The 25,419-nt window shown below is 44.0% G+C and overlaps 1 protein-coding gene across 1 annotated transcript in view; it reads left to right on the top strand.

Annotated features, from left to right (window-relative positions):
- Positions 1–25,419, top strand: part of LOC119169549 (tudor domain-containing protein 7) — a 92,342-nt gene that overhangs the window by 49,482 nt on the left and 17,441 nt on the right. The window contains exons 16-20 of the mRNA XM_075876542.1: positions 905–1,027; positions 3,778–3,882; positions 6,661–6,765; positions 13,085–13,206; positions 19,602–19,763. Of these exons, the coding sequence (XP_075732657.1) occupies positions 905–1,027; positions 3,778–3,882; positions 6,661–6,765; positions 13,085–13,206; positions 19,602–19,763 (617 nt within the window). The remainder of the gene's footprint in view (positions 1–904; positions 1,028–3,777; positions 3,883–6,660; positions 6,766–13,084; positions 13,207–19,601; positions 19,764–25,419) is intronic.

The raw sequence follows: 25,419 nt of genomic DNA, 5'->3' as shown, positions 1-25,419 counted from the left end.
TGCTGTGTGCTTATCAGCTGCGAGGTCTCTACACCGCACTGTTCGTGAACCCCGCTGTGGGGCACAGATAAAAAAGACGGCGAGGATGTGCTGAGCACAGATAGAAAGACAATACGGCAGGAGGGAAAGGGTGAAGGGAGGAGGGAGGGGGTGAAGGGGGGAGGGTGAAGGGGAGGGAGAATAATAAAAAACAGAAGGGATCCAACGGGTAAGGAGACACCAGGCGTCGGTTAGTGGTATTGCAGCGAATGAATGTAGGGGGTGCATTTATTACGCAAAAAAAAAAAAAAATCCAAATTTTGACAACTGAAGTGGTGGTGAGTTTATTATGCAAGTGCATTCATTACGCGAGTAAATACAGTATTACACCCACGCAGTTTGTCATTTAGTGTGACTTGACGGTGTTAAGTCCTGCTGTTGCCAAAATTAAGCTGGTATTGGCCATGGCCTTGGGGTGATCTTGTGATGAATGAGAACCTTTGGCAGCGAAAGCAATAATTTTAATCTGCACTGTGAAAATGTACCTTTCCTATCGTGTGTGGTAAATGATTTGAGCGTAGTCACTGAGAAGAGAGTCTGGTACTTTAACTGTTTCGAAACTTGTATGGCAAATAGAAATTTGTAATTTCAGTTTGCTCCTTAAATCAATACAAATTGTTGTTGTATCCTACTTGTCTCAGTTTCAGTGTGAGCACAGTATAAGTAGCACATTCTTGTAGCCACCCAGCAGGTTGTTGACTGCACCAGGAAGAGAGAGAGAGATTTATCGCTATGATACGAACTATGGTGGTAATGAAATGAGCAAGTCTCTTTGGCCATACCACCATAAATATGTTACAAATCACTTGATGTCACCAAAACCAGGTAGCTTAACAGTGACTCCTTTTTTTCTGTTCACACGCAGCAAAATAACCACAAGCCTGCAGCGACGCTTTGCCAGTCAAAGCTGTATGCCTGCAGACAGGAACACACGGCCACTTTCTGTCGTGCCCTTCTCCTCTCTGTTGCACGCACAAAGGGCGACAAGGTAAACAGCACGTCACGTTTCACACAGCTATGCAGTACCCGCCTCAGTAGCTTAACGCCTATGCTACTGTGCTGCTGAGTGCAGTGGCACAAGTTCAATTCCCAGCGTTGGTGGGGCTTTATAGGGAAAGTAGCGAAATGCAAAAATGCTTGCTTACCTGTATTTAGCTGTGCCTGAAAGAAACCGAAATGGTCTGAAATTGGCCCACTCGCAGCATGTCTCCTATAGTAGAACCCGTTTGTAAAACGAACTCGAAAGTGCCACGTCAAGTGGTCATTATACTGTATTTCTTTGTATATGAACTACCCTTTAAAAGGATGCGCTAAGCCACCAAACCGTTTTTTTTTTCTGCTTACATTTTTTTTAATCAGTGCTAATAACTCCCCCAGTGACAGGTTAGGCCTCATCGCATCGTGTGTTAAGCAATGCTAATTGTGCGCTCACGGGTGAATTAAACCACTTTCATAATGAACTCTCACTGTTTTTTTTATCTCACTGGCCATGCACGACACTGCAGTGGTGAACTTGTCAACGCAGCATGACGCGCTTTTTCCGCCGTCGCAAAGTGCAGTCCCAACCACACAGAAGTCGTTATCATTGACCAGTGTCTGTCGTTACTGAAAGGCAGAAGAGCTATTACACCACATTTGGGTATCGGTGACTTGAGCGTTGCAGTGAACTTTTATGTGAGAAAAAGTTTTCTGCATTTATGGACTCTTGCATTCACGGGCATTGTTCTGTTAATCGTGGCAGTTGTAGATGCTGGAAATGGCATCGAATAAGCTTGCTGTGCGAAAGTGAGTCTCCATGCTGCCTTTTACGAAAGTGTGCGACCTCGCTTGTAGCATCTGAAGTCTGCGTGCAGTGCTTGCTGCGATCTACAATATTTTTATCGCAAGTGAATTGCAGATGGTGCACAATTGCATGCTTCTCGCATGCTTTCAAATGCCACTTTTATTTATTACAGTGGTACCTCGATTGTATGACCCACGCAAAACCGTCATATAATCAGAGCTTCGTATAATCGAAAAACTGAGATTATAGGCAGTGACACTCAGTCTTGTACAAACAAACTGCCTAAATAAGCCATGAAACGACCTTGTGCCCCTTCAAGAAAGGTAGATTAAATTATTTTCTTGCCAGTGGCAGCTAATCGCAGCATTACTCAGTTAGAAGAGGTGCGAGCGAATCTTTATTAAAAAAAAATCATATACAACACGCATATTTCTACCGATAAACAAAGTCCGAAAATTGCCTGCACGTGAAGATGAAACCGAAACTGTGTTGCTCACAGGCTCTCTGCAGAAAAGTCACACACACAGTGTCATCGCTGTTACATAATGGCGACGGACCACGTGTTTGCGTAGAATGTCTTCATGAGTGACTGATCTGTGCGCGTTGTGATTCGTTAGCTTGTGAAGGGCAACTAGTGATGTCCCACCTTTATTGTGATTGTTGACGTCAAGCGGAAGTAATTTTGCACGGTGTAAACAGCTGCATCGTGACCTTATGCGTGCGCAAACCTGTGGCTGCAAGTGTGAAAAATGAAGGAGATCAGCTGTATGTTAACCAAAAAAAGTTTTCATGGACCAAAAACGTGAAATTATCGGCTTTTCAGCCGGCTGAAATTGCTCTATGTGGATAGATTTTGACTACGTAAAAACCCTGGATGTGTACGCATGCAATCGAGGCTTATGTAGAAGCGCATGATCTTCCAGGAGAATAAATTTTTCATTCCAAGACGTCATCCTGTCTCTCTGCTTTTTCCATCATCAACCTAGGGGTACGCAAGTTCAAATATTGCACTCCTGAATATTTGACGACATTTGATTCTAGTAAAGCTGCTTTTTGCTTTCGGATAGAATATAAAAGTCATCGTGTAAGATGCAGGGCCGGTCTAAAACTGCATCGCATAATCAAGATTTTTAATACATTACTTCTGTGGGGATTTTGCCGGGACCGAACAGATTGGTCGTAAAATGTGGGTCGTTGCAAAACCGGGCGACGTATAATCAATGTTCCACTGTATACACTGATGGGCTAGTTGGTGAGCAGTGATGTTCGGAGAAGCAGTGCTCAAAAGGACGTAAACACGCTGAATTTAAAATGCTGCTAACACTGCGCATAAGTTTGCATTATTTTATATGTGCGTGTTTGTGTCCTTTTGTGTGCTGCTTCTTGGAAAAGCCTGTTCCACCTTTTTTTTATTTCATTTCGTTTGCACCATACTTATACTGCGACAGTGCCAGAAGTGTTCGTTTTAAAAGTAAGAGGCTTTCAAAACTGTTTGCTATAGTATGTGGATGCAGTTTCAGAGAGTAAGTGGCATGGGAAAATCATAAGTACACTGAAATATGGTCATTATAACTGATAGGTCGTTATGAGTGGGTTCTACTGTAATAGTATTGCGTGTTTTGCCTCGGTGAAATTCGTAAGATATAAATTTTATGAAAAAATGTTATCCTGCTCAATAAAATTTGATTTAGTTGTAGGAGCCTGCTATTAGTAGGGCCTTACTAAGTATTCATTCTGGCATTCATTTGTATTTAATAAACACTGGAAGCACTTTTACCACTCTGTTATTGTACCTGAGGAAGAGGTTCATGAATGACTCATTGCCCTGTGTGCGATATCTGAGATGTTTTTCTCATGAGGAACTTTCTTCCTCGTATAAACAGCGAGCAGTGCTGCATCATGATGTTACATTTTCTTTGTTTTTGCTTTTCTCAAAACATCCTGTTTTCCAAAAGGTTTCTGTGAGGCTTGTAGACACTGGCAAGGAGATGCTGGTGTGTGCGTCTGACCTTTATGACCTGGATGTCTTTGGGGAAGGCTTTGTTAGCTACCCACATCAGGTGTGTGGCCGTGCATGCATCTCCCATTTGCTGTTGTTGTTGTGCAGAACCTGTACTTAAAAAAAATTACACGATTGTGATGTTACTGTTAGTCATTTCACCCCTTGTTAACACATCTGTCAGTGATAATCGATGTTAATCTGTGATAATCATCACGGTCTTGGCGATAGACATCTGGTACCATCGCCGGACCAACGGGCATGTGCTGTTGTTACTTTACCTGGTCAAACGCGCCTTGCGAGGGAGCCGAAGCGGCACCCAACCCTCTGGTGAAAAAAGTAAAGAGGTGGGACTTGGGAGGGGGGGGGGGGGGTAGCGGTAAGAAACTGTCTTAGCTTTGGTTCGAACCTGTGCAGAAAATGCTGTTTAAGCTACCTTCGTTTCAGTACGCGGGTGCCGTGCAGAAAAGCGTATTAAGATTTGGAAGGGGTTGTTAGTGCTAGTCACGGGATGCTGCACATTTTGTTCAGTTACTCATGTGTTTGTATTCCACATAATTCAGAGTACCAGTATAGTCACTGACGTCTAAATAAGCTACTGGCAATGATTTGGAGCAGTATATGACATTTCCGCTTCCTTAAAAAAAAAAAACTATATTGTACGCCATTTTTTTTCGTCACCCCTACTTTTTAGTTTTACGAATCTCCCGAATTTCATGGTTGCGAGCTTTGCACATCTATATTTAAATTCTCAGAATCTGCCAAATGATGTGACAGGTGCAGCAAATGCTAATATAGACTGTATAATTGTTTGCTGAGTGGGGTTGTTCAAAATGCTACTTATATTGAAATAGCACTGCTCATGTTCGCACTTCACAATTTATATGAAGTTGAATGGTTTATACATACTTTTTTTCTAAATGTAAGCCTTTTTTTTATACTGCTTCAAATTTGGTATTTTATGATAAAAAATGCATGCTTTTTCCCCATAACCTGCTTCAAATTTTGATTTGAGTGCTCCAAAATTAACATTTTTCTGCTCCGAAAATTGCTCCAAATTGTATTTTGGCTGTTGCACCCCTGTTAATGCTAAAATAATGTTTCTACCAGCACTCTTATACAATTTTCCTTTTGTAACATTTGCTTGGGGAATTTGGGCAAGGCTCTTGCTGTTTCCTAGTGCCCTAGTAAAACGTATTATAACACAACCACATACTTTGTGTTAAATTACCATTTCTTGCTTGTGTATTCTTTTTAAAAATTTTTTTTCTTCAGTTTTCTTTTTTTGTTTTTTGCTGCATCTCTTTATCAAATGCTTCTTTTGATTTTATGTGTTTCCTTTCTTTGTTCTTTCTGTAACAGAAGTGCACTTTTACTAAGGCCTAGAGCTGTTCGCGGGCACTGAGAAATAGATAACTCAATGTTGTACCTGAGTCAATACAGCGGAGCAAAATCTTCGAAATATACAGTGGGTCGCCCTCTCCAGTGCCTTCTAGTGGGTTGGCCTCTTCAGAAAACAAGAGCAGCTTGTGCAAAGAGTCGGTCCCCACCTTGACTGTGGCTGTCATGCATTGTCGCCGAGTGCCCGTCAATAAACGTCTTAAGAACAGTTTCAATTGAATAGGAAGCAAATTAATTGCTTTTATATCTAGTTGTTCTTGGAGTATGTCTTTAAGGCAGTTTTTCATCTTCACTCTTTAGCCAGTGCCCAGAGGGGCAGATTCATTCTAGAGCAGAAGTTACTCTACCATATTTACTCGAAAATAGGTCGAGCACAAATATAGTTTGACCCATGTTTTTTTTTAAATTTAGAAATAGAAAAATTGAAATGTACCACACCTTTATTTACGTTGCTTAGTGGGCTATCGCTACCGGTGCCGTCATCGTGTGAAATGTGCAAAATGTTGTCGTTATCGGAATCTTCACAAGCATCCGCGGCTTCCCAAACAATGTGGTCCTCACTGCCATCTCTGCCGATTTCTCGGTCGTTAAAAGCACGTCGTCATTTGTTGCACGCAAACAGATCGTCCTGCTGCTTTCTCCAATTCTTAATCAACTTCTAATTTACACAGAACTTGCACTGCGTGGCACAATTGCTCGAGTCCTTGGGAAAAAGTATCACTTGGCACTTGTAGTCACCTGTGTAGCTCTGCCGACGTAACATCGTCGCAATCGCACACAAGCAAATAGTGGTGGTGGTTACAAAAAGGCGCATAATTTCTGCAGCTCGGTACAGCGCTTGAAGCAAATATGAACCGTCACCCCATCACGCCGATCATACAACGAACAAAACATGAGGCAGCGAGGCCACAGCGAGGCCTCAGGCCAGTGCCGGTGTGGCTGTGAGCCGGAAAGCAGTACTGACGCATGGCTAGCGGGCTAGGGACATCACGGCCTATACCTAGGGAGATCGGGGATTTAATCATAAGCATGGTGGAGCGGCAACATTTTGCAGGGGCTTTCAAAAAGCGGTACATCGTTATTGCATCAATAACGTTTTTTTCTCAATTGCTTTGGGAGTAGGAAAGGAGGGGGTCTTTATTTCAGATTTTATGGTATGTAATGTGCGCATGCAGCAGGAACTGCTTGGACAGCAAGCGCAGTAGTTGAAAACCATAAGCTCGACGCTTTTGGTTGGTTTAATCATGAATATAGGTAGAGATTCTTTGGTCGTAATTAGAGGTCCATTGCTGGTTATGAACATCTTCAGAAAAAAATGATCGACCTATATTTGAATAAATATGGTAATATGTGTGTTTGTTAGTATATCTGTGAGAAAGAATAAGGTATCTTTAAATTAGTTGGTGCTTGTTGCTTGAATGTTTCTGTTGTACTGCAGGCCATCATCTGTCGTCTAGCAGATGTTGCACCTGGTAATTGGACTCCAAAAATGACATCTCTTCTGAGAAATGCGATTCCTGCGGACCTCGACCTGCTGTTCAAGGTGTGGGATTGTGCTGAATTTTCGCTTGCGTTTGGCTCACGGCATCAGTCCAGAGTGTAGCTTCCAATTTTTCTTCCGACTTTCTGTGAAGTTGACAACCTTGAACTTGTTTAATTGTGGTGCGTGGTCAACCTTCACAAAAAACAATATATATATATATATATATTGTAAGATGGCATCCAGTACCCTCAATACTCTTCTTTATTGACTCGAGTATGTGCCTCACAACCTAAACTGGAGTGGTGATGATGTGTATGTACAAATGAAAAGATGGAACGAGTAATGATGCTCACACTTATTTTCCTTGCGCACTTGATCGGCCGGCCCGGCCGAGACTTAGGCGGGAAAGGAACGGCGAACAAAAGGTTTAAGGCATGAAACGTGAACTATCTCGGATGCACGGTAACGACGGTCCGAGGAACCCTCGACGGGAGTGAGAAGGTAATTGACAGGAGATGTTCGTTCACTAACAACGTAAGGTCCGAGAAAGCGTGACTGAAACTTTTCACACAATCCGGGTGTACGAACAGGCGTCCAAAGCAGTGCTTCATCTCCAGTACGGAAGGTGACATCTCGACGAAAGCTGTCATATCGTTGCTTGCGGTCTAGTTGACTGGCCTCCGTGTTTAGTTGAGCACGTTGCCGTGCGTCAGCGAGCCTGCAGACGAAATTTTCTGGCGTAGTCGTCGACGTTTTTGTCGTTACATTGAAGAAAGAGGCGTCAATAGTGAATGTTGGCGCACGACCATAGACGAGGAAAAAAGGTGAATACTCGGTGGTTCGTTGAGCAGCGGTGTTGTGTGCAGATGTTACGAACGGCAAGATTTTGTCCCAGTTATCGTGGTTCGGTCCGATGTACATGGATATCATGTCGATTAGAGGTCGGTGGAATCGCTCTGTCAGGCCATTTGTCTGCGGGTGGTAAGCGGATGTGGTCTTATGAACTGTGCCACAAGTTTTTAGAATTTCGTCAAGAATTGTCGACATGAAGGCCTTGCCCCGGTCACTCAACGTGCGAGGTGCACCATGACGCAACACAATGGCTTCTAAAAAGAAGGCGGCAACGTCTGAGGCGGAGCTAGTGCGTAGAGGAGCGGTCTCCGCGTATCGTGTGAGGTGGTCGACGGCTGTGACGTTCCAGCGATGGCCCGCTGGCGTTACGAGAAGTGGTTTGACGAGGTCTATTCCGACAACCACAAAAGGTGTATCGGGACATGGAATGGGTTGTAATAATCCAGCAGGAGCAGAAGTTGGTCGTTTCCGGCGTTGACACAGTGCACAAGAAGCGACATAATTAGCCACAAAGGTAGAAAGACCAGGCCAGAAGAAACGGCTCCTAACGGGGTTGTAGGTCTTCTGAAATCCCAAGTGTCCAGCTGATGGATTGTCGTGGAGTGCTTTGAGAACTTGTTTTCGCAGTGAACGGGGAAGTACTGGCACCCACTGATGCCCATCCGCATTGTAAGTATAGCGCTGCAGGACATTGTTGTCCAGCTTGAAAAAAATTAGGACGCCATACGATGGCCCTCCCCTTCGTTGCGCAGATGGAGTTCCTATTCAGCCTTCAAGTGTTTGTACAGTCCGCGTTTTCATAGATGGCATCCTTCACCACATTCAGTTTCTTGTACTTTCTTTGTGCACTCACACAGTCATTTTAGGATGGGACTTCCTTTCTTCGGCATCGGCTTTCATATCATGTCGTCAGCAAGTAATTCATACGTCGGCTACTGAGAGTTCATCTGATGTCGATCCATACAGCTTCCGTTTCGTTGCTGCCGCGGATTGTTTCATTTCGCCAGGAGATGAACGAATTCTCACGATCGTTTCGGATACTATAGTTAACGGTGACATGTTCATTGGTCCATCAGTTCCTTCCAAACCTGCGGGGCTTACCATTGTACCTGGCCTTGTGCGGTTTAACGACGGTAAGGCATTGGTCACCGCCTTAAGGGAAGACGCTCCTCGAAAAAGTTTTTTTTTTTATTTCTAGTAATAGAGACTTGAAAAGTTTGTTATTAGTATAGTTTTTCATGCAGATTTCAAATATGCAATCATTTTTTGTGTAGCTGCTATAATTATTGAGTTATGCCATAAACAATAGCAAAAAGTTACATTTTTTGCGGGCACTCTTTTATGTACTAAACTTTCAGTAAAAGCACTGTGTCTGATCTTATTTGACTCTTGGTAGATTGAAAAGTGCAAATATCTATATAGATATGTCACAGAAATATTGGAACCAAGAAAAAAAATTGTATTGAATGACTTATTATTTTCAATCTCCCTTGAAACAATAGGCTAATATTTTCACAACTAATGCTGGTAGGCATTGCAATTTAGAGTAGATATTTGCATTCTGCATGTGTTGAAGAATATGTGTGCCAAGTTTCGTTACTATACAATGAATATAAGTTTCTAAAAGGCTGCCCGGAAAACGTGAAACTGTCAGAGAAAAGTAAAATGAGAAAAACAAGTTTGAAAGTTCGCAAAGTTGGCATTTATTAGGAAATCATTCTTTTTGCATCAAATTAGAGCACAATGGAAAGTACCTTGCCTTGAATGCACCGCAAGTGTCTAGAAGTCCCCTGCACCATAGCTTGGTCCTTCACGGCTCTTGCGGTCAGTGTCCTCAACACGAGCTGTCTTCGCTGTGTTGCGACGGTGTGCCCTCGCTTCTGCAGTTTGCTTCAGGTTCATCTTCCTGATGCGCATGACGTCACAGTGGTCACCATGTGTGGCCAGACCTTGTGAGGGGAGAATTCTAATGCCTTCGAGCACTTCTTCAAAGCCCCTGTGGCCTTTGTTGTACCAGAGTACAGCAAGAGCGGTGGCTGTCTCCACATTTGTTCTGGAGGCGAACTTTGTTTTTGGACATAGCAGCCATATCTTGCTGTTCAGCGATTCGGCTGCATTCTGTGTCTTACCATGAAGGCACCGAATAAGGAGTTTCTCGTCTGTAAGGCGCTTGTAGATAGGCATAATTGCCAATCCTTGAGCCTTCGTCAACTGTGGGGTGTGGCGTGGTGCAGGCTCCCCCAGTGCTTCTGCACGCTTGTGCTTGCACCACGAATTTGGTCCCGCGGGGCAAAAGTTGTGGCTACTGGCACCATCACTGGAGCAGCAATGAAAATACGATGCCCATATGGCAGTGTACATATTTCGGACACTGTCCTTGTTGCTCGTGATGGCGATCTTGTAATATGTTTGTAGTTTTATTATTGTCGCATCTTTCAGTTTTTCGCCTCGTGGCAGTGGCGTTGCCAATTTCCGTAGGGCAGTTCCCAAGCGCTTTGCAACGTGGTTCGTGCACTCTTCTTTGTCAATGGGGGTGTCACAGTATACATTTGCCTCGCAGACTGCAGTGTAGGCCTTGCTGTCACCATCACTTAGGAAGCTGGTGAATCGCAGTGGAGTTTCATAAGACAAGGTCCTCTGCCATATATTGACAGAGGACCTTGAGCCATATATTGACAGCTGCCGCAGGTTCCATTGCATGGGATGAGCAGTCAGTGTTTTTTTGGCAAACTGGAAGATGAAAAGCTCGCCATATCTCTTCATCCTCCCCAAGGTCCCTGTGTATACTGCAAGCATGGCAGTAGTTCGAAAGAACTTCAAAATCGAGGCAGAGCCCCGTGTCCAGCGACACGACTGTGTCCACTCCATTGTGGCTTTTATTACCTCTTTTCTGCCAGGTGCCATCAAACATGACTGGCACATCTCTGCCGCCGACTGCGTCCTTCGTGATGTTTCGTGCCTGGTGCAAGTTTTTGCTCACTGCCGTCATCGCCGCACCATGGAGCTTCTTGCAAATGCCGTTGAATGTCTTGTGATGCATCGGGCTCGGAAGACCGAGAATCGCACAAAATCGTAAAAGTTGGTCGTGGCCTGCGCCTATAGCGCGTGCTGCCAGAACTGCCTTCACGTTTACAGCAAAGCTGTCACGCGAGCTGCCGCTGTCAAAACGAGCGCTCGTTCCTTGGTCCCCGGCCGAAGCAGTACGTCTCGACGTGTGCGTGAACGAAAGTGCAGATTCAGGGCAATCAGAATTTTGACAGCACAGTTCGAGAAATGCCGAAAGTCCTTTGCGCTTTCCAGCTGCCTCTCGCACGCCGAGCTTCCGTTCGCGGCAGGTTGGGCATTGCGCACCCGCCACAAGTGCCGTCAGCGCATCGATTTCGCAAAGCAGCATGTTCGCAGTAGCAGCATCTACCGGTCTACGTTCACTCTCGAAGAATCCAATCTTCCGTTGGGATGCACTGACGAATTCCACGGCAGCGGCTATTTCACAACCACTGTCGCAGGGTTCGGTGACGGTGTTAGGCCTATCCGAAGTCGGAGCGTCGGGGCGTTGGTCGGGGGCGACATCGTCGTTCGCTGTCGCTTTGCGAAGCGTCCGACGCCGTTTCCCTCGATACTTGTGGCGAGTTCTGAACTTTCGATTATCTGAACTGCACTTCTTCGGGCTTGCCATGACGCAAAAATGCAGGGAAACGCAGAAAAACTCGATAGCGACGTCCGAGGCTTCGCTCTTTTGCCGGAGAGATAGGAGGGGGAAGAGCGTGGAGCGCACCGCCGTCCAATGGCGGCCTCGCGCTGTGTGCCGCGATATTCAAAACGCGTGACGTACGCGCTGTTTTTCTCGTTTTTTGTTTATTCTGCGTGAAGGCACGAGACTGGCTACTAGTGGATTATGAAGGATACGGCCTTCGCAGCATGCGTGCACGATTGCAAATGGCGGCCAACGCGTCGTTTTCGCGACAGGACGACGCGAACTTCGCCGTTTTTCGCGACTTTCGCGCATTTCTCGCGTCACTGCTGCCCACTTGGAAGCATTTTTTGATAATTTCTCGTGCGAATTTCAGCTTGATATTTTCAGAAGTAATAGATTATAGTCCAAGGATGCCAATACAGCCGGAAAAAAAAAGCGAAAATTTTCCGGAAAACCGCGACTTTTCGACCCGCGTCTCCCCTTAAACCCAACTTCATCTCCAGTGATGCTACCCCAGGGCACTGCTGTGAGCTGCTTCGCTGACAGTGAGCCTTTTTCGCTGGTTTCTCTTCACGCAGAATCACCGCCTTCGTCTCCTACAACCGATACCAAGGCAACCACTGCTGCTTTAAATGCTACCATAAGTCCTCACCTCACTACTGAGCAAAAGAGAGACCTCTTAGACCTTCTCCAAAAGCACAGCTTTTCGTTCGACGTACATTCCAAAGTTTTGGGCCGCACATCTGTTGCAGAGCACAGCATCGAAACCGAAGGCAGCTCCATTGTGCGCCGTCGCCCATACCTCTTCGGCGGAACGGCAAATTATTGAGGAAAACGTCGCCGACATGCTCAAACGGGATATTATTCGACCTTCATCCAGCTCTTGGTCGTCTCCTGTGGTGTTGGTCTGGAAAAAGGATGGCTCTGTCCGCTTTTGTGTTGATTACAGAGCGCTAAATAAGATAACGAAAAAAGATGTGTATCCGTTGCCACGCATAGATGATGCCCTAGACTCCTTACAAGGCGCAGAATATTTCTCCAGCCTTGACCTTCGATCCGGGTATTGGCAAATACCTATGCGCGAAGCAGACAAGGAGAAAACAGCGTTTGCAACGCCTGATGGGCTTTACGAGTTGAACGTCATGCCTTTTGGCTTATGCAACGCTCCAGCAACATTCGAGCGCATGATAGATACTGTCTTACGTGGTCTAAAGTGGAAAACCTGCTTATGCTATTTGGAAGACATCGTAATTTATTCTTCTACTTTTCCTCAGCACTTTAAGCGTTTGGACGAAGTTCTTACGTGCATTTCGAACGCTGGGCTTCAGCTCAATACAAAGTGCCACTTCGCCAGCAGGAGCATCAAAGTATTGGGTCACCTTGTCAGCAAAAATAAGTGTGAGCATCATTACTCGTTCCATCTTTTCATTTGTACATACTCTTCATCACCACTCCAGTTTAGGTTGTGGGGCACATACTCGAGTCAATAAAGATGAGTCTTGAGGGTACTGGATGCCATCTTACAAGTGGTGGACGTGCTGCCTGATTCCCACGTCCTTTGCGCTCTCGGACAACCCCAGCGTCTTCTAGAACACATCTCTGGAGCTCCGTTCAGGCCGCCGTTGAATTAACGAGGTTTTACAGCACTTGCATGGGACTGTTTGGGTTTTTCTTGTTTCGTTTTCATGATTACTTTTGTTCTTGGACATGCTGTGAATGGGTCCAAAGCAAACTGTGACCTGAAAAGAAGTATTGCAGTGTCCTTTTTAGCTGAACAAAAAAAAATTTGAAGTGAATCGAAACATTTTTTTTGTATTGTGTTTGTGCATGCAGGTTGTTAGGCCAGCAAAAGATGGCGCGCCACCTTTGGTCGCCATATTCAGACGCATTGAACCGAACAACGAACTGGTGCCTGTCAACTTATCTTTCATGACGGCTTTGGAGTCTTCTTCCAAGTGAGCACCAAGAAATATTTGACAAAGAGGGGGCCAATTATCGAGGGACTTGAAATGGCAGACTTGAGTTTATGCTAGTTTTTGCATACTTTGTGGCTTGTTGAAAGTTACTGATGTAAAGTGATTGTGTAAAAATTTTAAAGAATTTAACATTCCAGAAATATGCATAAAATGTGCAGTTGAACTTTATTATAACAGCAAGCCTTATTCAAAATTAACTATTTAAGTAATTTTTATAGGACAACGGTACTAATCAGGCGCTTGAAAGCCTCTCAGGATTTGTATGAAATGATTAGTTCTTTGAGCTCGTACATGATCATCATGTCAACACGAATTAGTTCACCATTTATTTGTTTTGATTTAGGGCAAATGTTACTGCAGGAGGGTATGAATGCAGGTGATTGAGTTTTCTGAGACTGATAGATTATGTGTGTAATTATTTAGTCCACGTTCTACAATGACATGAGCCCGTGTACCAGTGTGTAACAGTGGGCGAAAATTCAGTGGCCATTAAATGATTAACTGCTGGATATGATTGTTTGAAGCATGGGTTGTTCTTGTTGTGACTGCAGTGCAGTCTACCTGATTGCAGCATCTCAACTTGGCAAAATAATAAAAAATCTGCAGACTTTTTAGCACCTTCTCTGCTGAATCAAAGCATTTCTTGGCTTTTACTGAGTGTTTCTTTATATTCTGAAGCCCGCTTGGTTACATTGTTTTGTGGCCAACATTCTAGCTGAACTAACTGACTTGTTTAGCAAGGAAAGATTGAAGAAAGGGGGAAAAAAACAGTAGTTATGGTATATATTGAGCCAAAGGGGAAGTTTGCTGGACTTTTGCCGAGCCACAAAAATACAGTTTCGAAGAAGGTCTTTGAAACCCAAGATTCGGGCAAAATTTAAGATAATTGAACTTTTCATAAAGTGACTGATTTTTGTGCTGCTTTACGATTGTTATGATATTTGTAGTTTTAGCTTTTCCCTTTCAGATAGCTTTATCCAAATATGTTTATATGTATTGGTGGTTGTACACCAACTCCTATAAGAACTGGATTTTTGTGCACTCACTCTATTTGCAAACTTGTCAACATTGCAAACAAAATTTAAGCTTTTGTTTCATAAGCATTAAACAGTAGTAAAGTTCAGGTGCCTAGAACATTTTAGCGGCGCTCATTGGTGCGTCCTTTCCATAGGTTGGCACTTTGAGAGACCGTTTACTCATACTCACTCACTACAACTTTCTCAGCCTTGGCACTCGCTCACATTCATAATCACGTCTGATGACGCTCAAAGGTGCTCACTCACGTTCATACTCACGACTACTCACACTCATGAATACTCACTCTCGTTCATACTCACACCTACTCACACTCATTGGCCCTTACTCACGACTACTCACACTCGTAATTACTCACTCACGTTCACACTCATATCCACTCACACTCATACTCACGCCTACTCATACAGTCACTCATTGACGTTCATACTTTCGCCTACGCACAGTCATGATTAGAGACCGGATTATAGGTAAATGCCTATTTTGTTCCTTGCATTCCTATCGAGTCATTTTGATATATGAGCATGAATTAGAGGTTAAGAAGGGCTTTTATGATGTTTTTATAGTGCCTACAAATGCCTATTTTTGGTGTTTGTGCCTGAATGCCTGTAAGTGCCTACAAATGCCTATTTTCTAAATGAGCCCCTATATGAGCGCTATTCAAGCCCAAATTTTGTTTTTGAGCGTGGTGTGAAACCGTTATTCATGTAAAAAAGGCAACATTGATATTTCCAAACACTATAAGGTTCAAAGAAGACAAAGCTGACATGCTGCGAGTGATGGGAGGAGGAGCATCTCAGTGCACGTCTCAGCATCTGCAGGGGAAGGAGAAGAGAGAATTAAAGATGGCGTGAGAAAATAAAAGTGACGTGTATGGGTGAGGACGCGGCGACCGCCTTCAGCTGTCCATTGTCCTGTTCATTGTCCTGAAAGAACTGAAGAACCGCCTTGAAATCCTTGGTGTTGCAGTGGGAAATAAACAGCAGGTTTTTCTGTGCAGCCATGGGTAGGTGGAGAATGAATTAAAAACCATGGAGGGCCACTCCTGGAATGCTCATGTTGATTCAGTGCCGGTGAAGGCCGCCAAATCTAATTTATGCAGCGAAGCCTGAGACAGGTGCCGGCATGTTTACAATCAACGGTGTATTTAGCATACATTCACCGTATGCTTGGATACGCATGTTCGGTATGAGGTCCCTTGTCATACGTCTTCAAGTGACAAACATGAAAAATACAGAACAGGGCTTCAAGGTTTGTCCTAAGCCACTACTCAAAAATGACAGCTGTAACAACATGAAAAATGAACTAGGATCGGTATTGCTATTATCGTGCCGAATTAAACTGCAGTTAAACCCCCGATGTCAAGCATTTCATTGCAAAATTTGATTCGAAAATGAATGTACTTAAACAGTGCTTTTCGTGCAATGGTAATTAGGATTCTAGAATGTTGTATCAGATTTAATGTTTATATTAATTCATTTTGTTAGTTTCATGATTGAATGAATTGGCTTAAAGAGAGAACAAAGTGTGTTGTGTCAATGAAGGCGTGTTTTCCTTGACATTGTAACCCATCTGCTACAGTGCCTTCGGGTAAAAATGTGATGTGCACGCGGCTTTTGTTTTGTTTGTAATTTACTCTTTAGGCGTCCCTGTTTAGGTGACACAATAAGTTTTACTTCGACACTAGAAGTTCTTGCATGCCCAATGAAAAGCATTCTACCATGGTGATTTTTCAAATTGGTTCGCTACGAGTCACAAGACCATGATGCGAAGAGGCCAACTTGAATTCCTTGCCTCGCGCCCCATGTAGGTATCGGGAGCTTAATTCCTTCCCTGCTCTCTTCGGTATCAGGGCTGGAGGATCTCATGATGCGTACGCACAAGGAACAACATGCGTAAGCAAGGTCATGCGCGCATGACATGCCCCAGCCTACTCGTGCACGTACGCCATTGATGTTGTGTCGTTTCGGCGTTCTCTGTTGTGTATTACCTGTTTGTGTGGGATAGATCAGTCAGTACTCGTACTTTTGGAGAAGCTGACATCAATCATTAACGTGACCCTGATACATGACCTTGCTCCGCTGAAACTGCGGTCAGAGACGGCGCACCAAACACAAGCTAAGCGTTGTCAGGGTTGGCAAAGGCACGATGCAGGAACGATGAGAAGACGAACGCAAGCAAAAGGGGTAGTAGTAGTAGTAGTAGTAGTAGTAGTAGTAGTAGTAGTAGTAGTAGTAGTAGTAGTAGTACTACAACAGTCGAGCCCACATATAATGGCCTCACTTAAAATGAACTTTCGCTTAAAACGAACAATATCCTCGTGACCGTGAAAATATACATTGGTTCAATGGCACAAAATCGCACTTACAACGAACGTCTCCGAGCGGCGCTGATCGGTTACAGCGAACGGAGTCAGCGGTCTGCCGACTTCCCTGGAAACCAATTTCAACCACCGATCAGGCATCGGCGAGGTGCCCATACATTCTTATTGTTAAACGGCGACCCTGCCTCCGCGACCCTCTAGTTGCCGCTCTTCCCAACCCATGGAGGAAGGAAAGCTGTTTCCTTCCTCCATGCCCCGACTGCTTTTTGTTACGCACCCCTTCGTCCTTTGTACCCGCTACTCTGAGCACCCCGCATCACCAGGCGAGGCCCGTGTTTTCACACTGCCACCGATCTTTCGAAGACCGGTCGGCCATCTACCCCGTTTTTGATCGCTGGTACTGTCGTTGACGTCGCCGGCCTGGAGGGATCAGGCCAACAGCGCTTTGAGATAGGTAATAGTGCACTTGAAGTTGCAAAATAGTACGTCTGTTTACGACAGGTAGTACCTGCGGAGCCAAACCATGAGATTGAAGTAACGGGAAGATTAAGACGGGTGAAGCATATTCAGCAAGCATTCTTAAATTATCAATGATAGATTGCCGCTATTCCTCAAGCGGAAGGTATATAACAGCTACATCTTACCTGTACTTATATACATGCGGAGCAGAAACCTGGAGGATACAATGAGGGTTCAACTTAAGTTGAGGTGGATGCAGTGAGCAATGGTAAGGAAAATGATGGGTGTAACCCATAGGGACAAGAAGATGGCAGGGTTTTATCAGCAAACAAACGAGGGTTCAGGACATCATAGTCAAAATCAAGCAGAAATGTCATTGGGAAGGGTAGTAGAGTAAAGGCAAGATAACAGTTAGTCATTAAGAATTACAAATAAAAGTTTATCCGAAAAAATAAAAGTCTATCCAATCCAATTAAGAATTACAGATATCTACCCATACTTACGAATGCTACCTGACATTCATATTCTCACCTACTGTACTTAATGAGTGCTCACTCATGTTTAAACTCACGACTACTCATACTCCTAAGTAATCACTCACATTCATGCTCACGACTACTCACACCCATGTGTACTCATTCACGTTCATACGCACCCCTACTCGATCACGCTCATGTGGGCTTACTCCCATTTACACTCACGACTACTCATACTCTGAGTGCTCACTCACATCCACTCACACTTACGAGTACTCGCTCATGTTCATACTCACTTCTACTTACACTCACGAATACTCACTCACATTCTTTCTCACTTCTACTCACCTTGGGAGTACTCACTCACGTTCTTGCTCACTTCTACTCACACTCAGAGTACTCACTCACGTTCATACTCATACTCACACTCATGAACACTCACTCATACTCACACTCGCCTCGTGCAAATGAGTATGAGTGAGTGTATGCTGAGCTATGGTCTTTTCACAGCATTTCCACTAGTTGAATTTTTCGTAGCAAGCCATCCATGTCGGTTGTACTGAGTGTGACATCTATAGTATTTTTTTCTAAAGCTTCCATATCTCTTTGTCCTGGCCTGTGCTAGTTATGATGAGCTAGGACGCACACGTGCAGGCTAGAGTTGCCACTTTCACTTATAATGAACGCAGGAGGGCTTCTTGTAAAATTTTCTGATCGCTTGTCGCAGTATGTTGGGGCTTAATGACATTTTTCCTTCAAATATAGTTATTTTAGTGATTATTAGGCTCATCAATAGAGCATTTGTTGTTCAGTGATAGCGTGTGTCTCGATTACTTTAAGTACCTGAATGTGCAAGTCAAACATGCGTTATGAGAATCAACAAGTACCGTATTTGCTCGCATAATCCTCGCATGTTTTCCGGCGGAAAATCAATGCAAAGTTGGGGGGTGCAAGAATTACGCGAGGAAAACTTTCCACAAAAACGTACAGAGCGAAAAAGAAAACGAAGTGGCCGCAAATTGGGATTCTCACGCCAGCAACTAACAGCAAGCTTTGAGAAGTACTAATTAAAATTTACCTCAACAATAAAAGCAGAGGTTCAACACAAGGCAAGATTTATTTGAGACACAAAAAGTGCAAAGAAATAGCCGAGAATTAGAATACCATACGCAAAGCTTGTGGGCGTTGCTTAGCATCGTCACTCAACCGGAGCCCTCAAAAGTTAAGCATAGGATCTCAGTATTGGGCTGATAGCTATTTAACAGAATTGTCCCCGGTTTTCTTCTGAAGAAATTAACTTTACCATTAATCCCAGTCACACGGCAGGCCCAACACGTCTTGGTGGCTTTCAGCTGCCGTCACCAGTAGCGAACACAAAACTCTGCTCCAAAGGGCCTACCGGCGGCCCTGTTGCCGTTGTTTAGCGTATGATCAATCAATTTCAACTTTAAAACAGCCGTGTAGCTTCAGTATTGCCCATAACGGGACAAGATTACTGACACAAAAATACAAAACATGCCGCAATGCACACTTGCCGCTTTGGCTTGGCTTGGATTGGATTAAATTTTTGTGCAGTAAGAGTACGCTTGATGCTTAATAGATGGCGACAGATTGCGTGTGCTATCATCATCAACGGCTGGAACGAGCAGACGACATTGTTGCGGCAATTTCCGGGGGGTGCGATGATTACTCGAGGAAAAAAAATTTTTATTTTTGTTGGGCAATTTGGGGGTACGAGAATTATGTGAGTGCGAGGATTACACGAGTAAATACGGTAATGTTAATCACGCACTGGCAAACATGCAAACGACTTCCTCTGCATTAGAGTAACACTTTTATTTTATTAGAATTTCTAAATATTTCGATGGATGGGCGAATGCATATGGATACTTCTTTGCGAAAACCTCATCGCATTTCTTGAGCTCCTTTGGTGATGATTATTTCCTTGTTAGCTCGTTAGCACCTGGAAGGTCTGGTGCAAGTGCACTTTCAGTGACTCACGCTGTCGCACCAACTTAGTGTGAGAGCGAAGGAAAAAGGAAGGAAAGGAAAATTTTTATTGACATAACGTAATTTTGCAGGCAAGAAGAAAGAAAACCCAGACGAGCGTCTCCCCTGGCTCGTTCCTCGTCGCAAACGTCGCAAACTTCTTCCGAGAAAAAGGTCGAAGAGAAGAAGTTTGACGTGAAGAAAACTGATGCCAAGAAAGCTGAACAGAAAAAGGGTGAAGTAGCGACAAACGGGTAAGTGGAGGCTTACTTTTAAACTACAAAGCAGTGCATTTCTTTGATTCATGTTCCGAGAGACTATTTTCTTGCTAATTGTTTTTCTGTTTGCATTGCAATCAAAGCAAGCAACAGCCATGAATTAAAAACACACCGATTCAAAACAATATGTGTGTAAACTCATACCTTATTAAACAAAGTTGCATATCACACTTATTATATCTGAAGTTTTGTTATAAAGGTATATTCTTAGCACTATATCTATTGAAAGACTATCCATCACTTAAAATTATAACAGGTATTTTTTTATTTTCGGGTTTGTTATATCGAGGTTTAAGTGTATGTTACTCAGAAAGCATTGCAAACGGCTGAAATTGATGATCGGCAGTGTGCAGGGGTGCAACAGCTGTGCCAATTTCCCCAAATTGATAAGAGAGAGAGAGAAATAAATTTATTTGGTTGAAAAAAGAAGGGGTTTAGGAGCTAGATGGGTGGGGCCCCATGTCCAAGGCTGCACTGGCTTGCGCCGCCTGCTGGACGTGGTCCAGGAGTGCTAGTTGCGCCTCCGGGTCTCAGCTATCAAGGAGTGCCTCCCACTGCTCCAAAAAGTTTTCCATTCTATACATACGCTGTAAGCGATTGAGTTCATTTGGCCGTTTAGCACAACTCCACGAGATATGGTAAAGGGTCGGTGGCGAGTTGCGACACCACGGACAATCGCGCCCATACAAAGTTGGATGAATTTTGTGCAGTCGTAATAAATTTGAATAAACTCCCGTTTGAATTTTACGGAGGTCTATGGCGTCTTCCCTTTAAGAGATTTGTGGGGGGCGCCATATTTATGCCGCGTGCATCACTGGTCAGCAAGAAGCTCTCGCGAAGCCATCCAAGCCGGGTCGTTATCCTCCTAGCGAAAGCCGTCGTTGCTGGGTGGTGGTAACAGCGAGAAAGGCTGCTGCTCCGCTCTGCTCGTGAGTGCTCGAGCTAGAGCGTCCGCCCTCTCGTTACCCTCTAGGCCTGCATGTCCCGGGCACCAGACCAACCTATAAGTGTTGCTGAATTCGCAGCCTAAAAATTTGCAAATGTTTAATGGGAGGCGGCCTTTCGTGAATAGCCTGCACGCCTCTTGCAAATCTGAGAGTATGGTGATGTACGTCTGGCCGTCGTTGCGCTCTCGACTTTTAATCGCCAATGCGATGGCGAAACACTCTGCCTTGGTAATCGATGTAGTGTACAGTGATGCGCTGGATGCCATGCTTCTCATGTCGCTGCTTATCATTTTGCGCCGAGCTGCACCAAAACCATGAAATTTGCCGAAATTGCGCCACGCTGTGCCAAAATGTCCGACGATTCTCAGTTGCGCTAATTTCAGCGAGAAATGGAGGCCACGTTGGCTACTTGTAGTTTGCGTCATTAATTTATCCACTGGATCCAGGCACGCAGACCCTAAACCTAAACCACGGCTACGCCATGACCTCGCGAAACGCAATCGCTCAGATAAAGTAACAACGCTGTGTGCCCATCGGTCCGCTGACTGCCGCGAATATCTATTGGCGGGATGACGTAACTTTGCAAAAAAATGCGTTGTTGTAGCCAGCAACACATCGCGGGTCAGCAAACGCTGTTGGAAACTAAAGCTGGAAGCGTACGCTGCTGTCAATGCGCGTGAACTAACTCGACGTGCTGTGAACACCGGCTTTGCTGGTGACCACGTTGGTTGCCGTAGGAACGACACATTCGATAGATATGTGGTGTCAGCGCCGGGCGAATGGGCGCGTTCTGGTGTCACCTTACTTAGTGAAATGCACCTTGGAAGCGAGCCGAGACGTTGTGCCCTAAACCTAAGTACATCGTCAAAATGAAAGGAAGGATGGGGGGGTGGGGGGTAGCATAGTAGTTCGAAAATTTCTAGGCTTTGTTCTAACTCGTGCAGAACGGCACTTAAGCCACCTTCGCCACAGTATGCGGGTGGCCTGTGAAAAAGCGTTTTAAGATTTGATAGGGGCTGTTAGCACTAATCACGGGACATACCACAGTTTGTTCATGCATGTATGCGCCACATAATTGTTAGTACTAATATAATCGCTGACATCTAAAAAAGTTACTGGCAATTATTTAGGCACTGTATGATATTGCTGCAGCCCTACAAATCAAAGAAAACTGTGTGCCACCTTTTTTTTTTGCCACCTCTGCTCCTCAGTTTTAATATGATTGATTGAGTCTTTAAGTGTTGATCACAGTAGCTATGTCGTTCAGAAAAGTGACAGTCATCTCACTTATTTCATTTCTGGCTAGGTTGCTAAAAAGTTCAAAGAAAGCCCTTGTAATGAGTGCATTTCTGCTCTTGTCGCTAGGAAATTGGTAGCCATTGTCCCACCGAACAGTATAGTGATTGCATTTGACGGTAAACTTCTACCTGTATTCTTGTGAGAATCTGGCCAGACTGGTGAAAACCTTAGATGATGCGTTTACTTACTTTTTTTTTTTTGCTGGAAAATTGCACTCCTTCAGCAAACATGATTTCATGCAGTTCTTGCAAGAGTCAAGCTGGAGAGTTGGCTGCACAATTCACAACAAAGAACTGACTGCAAAAGTAGTCCAGTTTTTTCTGCTCACGCGAATTAAATGGAGTGCCAGAAACACTTGAAGTCGAGAAGGTGCAAATAATTTGACTTCTTAATGTAATAGGCAAGTATGAGACAAGAAATGGGTGTCAGAAGTATGTGATGACAAATGTGTCATAAGTAAACACTTTTTAACATATATTTTTTTTGTATCTAAATCCGTAAGTTAACAAAAATAATTTGTCTTAGCAAAAGAGAATGATCGCTAAAATAAGAAAAATTGTTCTATGTATACCTCCAGCTGCCACATACCTTGATCTTTTTAAGTGTCTCAAGGAAAAGGTGCGAGAAAGTGCACATGATTGGAATATTTTACGCTGAAGAGAACCCTTAGAAGTATGAAAAAATAAAATGAGGAAGGGGGGAATATGGAAAAAAAAGCAGCACACTTCAGCCAATATACTTGTTATGACGATTGTAAAGAGTTTATATTTCACCGAAAGAAAAAGTACCGTAATTCAGTTTAACTATGCATGCGAGCAAGTAGTTTCGCTCAGCTGAAGCACACTAAACACAGTAAAATCTGAGTGAAAAGAACGGAACGTGATAGTAACAGCACAGAAAAGTGGCTGAACAGATTGGTGCGGCACGCCAGTTCCGTCAGAATTTAAAGCATTTCGCTTTTTTTTTCTATCGCTTACCACCACTCAGAACTTTCAACATATTCTTCTTAGCAAAATAAACATGTAGTGCCTTAAGAAGCATGGGTGGGGTGTGGAAGTGGTTGTTTAGAGCAAGTGAAAATAATGCCTAGCGGGTATAAGAAAAGCAGGCAAATGCTGCCACCAGCACCAATTGCGCGCGCAGCGCCATCTGGTGTGACCACCGTCTTTCGCCGTGAATTCGTGCAGCCTTCCGCTCTCGCCTGTCACACTTCCCCCTCTGGCCACCATACTGTGATTATGCTGAGTGTTCTTCGCAGGCGTGACGTTTTTTTTTTTTTTTTGCCACTGCTACTTCTTGGTTTTACAGTTCTTCTGGATTTCACGCTCGGCAGAGCCACATTTGAATTCGCAGTCTATCAAAGGATTTGGGAGGCACGGCAAATGCTAATGTGGGCTTCATTATTGTTTTCTCAGTGAGGGGGCATTTAAAACACTGCTTTCATTGAAAAAGCAGTGCTCATGTTCACTCTGCTCTATTTAGGTGAAGTTGAATGGTTTCTAAATATTGTTTTCTTTTTCTAAACCTAAGCCTGTTTTTTATACTGCTCCAAATTTGGTCTTTCATGATTAAAAAAAAGGGTCTCTTTTTGTGTGTGTAACCTGCTCCAAATTTGTGTTTTAGTGCTCCAAAATTAACATTTTGCTGCTCCAAAAATTGCTCCCAATTCTATTTTGGCCATTGCACCCCTGATTACGTCATGACTCTACTGGTACACTAGCTCAGAGTATGTTGCAGTCAGTTATTTTCTAAAGGTCAGACATTGATTACTAGGAAGAAAGTAGTCTGTCTACGCATTGCCAAGATTTGCTTGTTCATGATAAAAAGCACTTTAATCTTGCAGATTCCAGCTTGGCTGGCTCAACGAGCTGTACCAAGTGTTTAAAGGGCCACTCACCATGTTTGACAATTTTGAGCTGGCAAGTGCAATGCGTAGACGAGGCGTTCATGATAACGTCTGCCAAAATTTGCAACGCTACGAGACACAGAAATGGGTCAAATTTTGAGATCAACGCTGCTCCCCCTCCCCTCTGCCAGCGCGCGCCCAGAGAATGAGGGCATGATGTGCGTGTATTAATGAAACGCTCCTACGCATTCGCGAGCTTATTGTGCTCATCTATTCCATCGTGTCTAAGCCAGCATTTTCAAACCATCCCGCAGAAACAGGCAGACCACGATATAACGGTGGTCAACAAAGCAACGTCGCTTGCGTGCCGGGGGTTGGACTTGTTTGGTCACGTCATGCGCACGTGACCTCTTTGTCAGATGCCGGAGAGAGTAGGAAAGAGATTTGGCTTGCGAAGGCTAGGCGGAGGAACTTAAGTAAAACTTCTTTTGGGCCTAGTTGGTTCATAGCCATAGAATATACTTTTACAGCGCAAACATAAAACGATCCACAAAGAAAGCTGGTGTGTGTCGTCGCTTTCTTTGTGGATCGTTTTATGTTTGCGCTGTAAAAGTATATTCTATAGGCGGAGGAGCGGCAAGGGTTTTGAGTTCGCCTCCTCTCATCCTCGTTTCGCGCCGCTTCAAAAACCCGTTTTTTCCTCTCGTGATGAACCGATTAAAAAAATTTTTGTCGCAAACTGTGTTGCTAGCGCAGCAATGAAGTTTATTGCCTTACCGGACACCCATTAACTTCCGCTGTCTAACTAAAATTTGGTATGGCGTCTGGTGAGTGTTCCTTTAAGGGAGCCTGCTACAGTTTCGACAGTTCTGTAAAATTTTGTTGAGCTGCTGGCGCAAGCCCTTTCGATGTCTAGCAGACCCATTTGAATGCCCTGTGTAAAGTGTAATTTATTGTAAGCTTCCAAATATTTGTGTTGCTGCAGATTAGAGCAGCCAATTCTGCCCCATGGCATGTTGCATGGTTGAGCGACGTTATGCCGTCATCCAATCTGATTGATTGTTCCAGTGGCTTCACAGGTCATTTTTGCAAACTAGTAGTGAACAAATGCTTTCAATTATTAGGTTGTAATATTTTTTTTGTTTTTTAGGAAATGTGCTCGGAAATTTGTTTTTCTTTTAGGTTTTTTTGGGTGAAAATTGTCACTTTTATTTCACCTGTAAAATTGTTTTTGATCAGTAAACTATTCTTTCTCTAAATATCAAGCCACGAATCGACCAAAGAAGTAAGCTTTACCCTTTGTTTTATACACCGAGCAAACTATTCCTGTATGTGATGTTTACGCATTATTGCTAGCTTAGCAATGAAGTTTGTTGCCTTATTCGCCCGAACTCGTCATAGCTGCGGGTACTTGCGCTAAGGGCAGGGGTACTTGCGCTATGGGCAGGGGATGTTGACATGTGCACGGTATGACTGTATGCAGCTGAACACATAGCTAGGCTTTTTTTACCAGCCGTGCAATGAATGAACCCTACCGTCT

This window comes from Rhipicephalus microplus, chromosome 2 (genome assembly GCF_043290135.1).
Source record: "Rhipicephalus microplus isolate Deutch F79 chromosome 2, USDA_Rmic, whole genome shotgun sequence".
In the NCBI taxonomy this organism is placed as follows: domain Eukaryota; kingdom Metazoa; phylum Arthropoda; class Arachnida; order Ixodida; family Ixodidae; genus Rhipicephalus; species Rhipicephalus microplus.
This window is presented reverse-complemented; position numbering and strand designations above follow the sequence as displayed.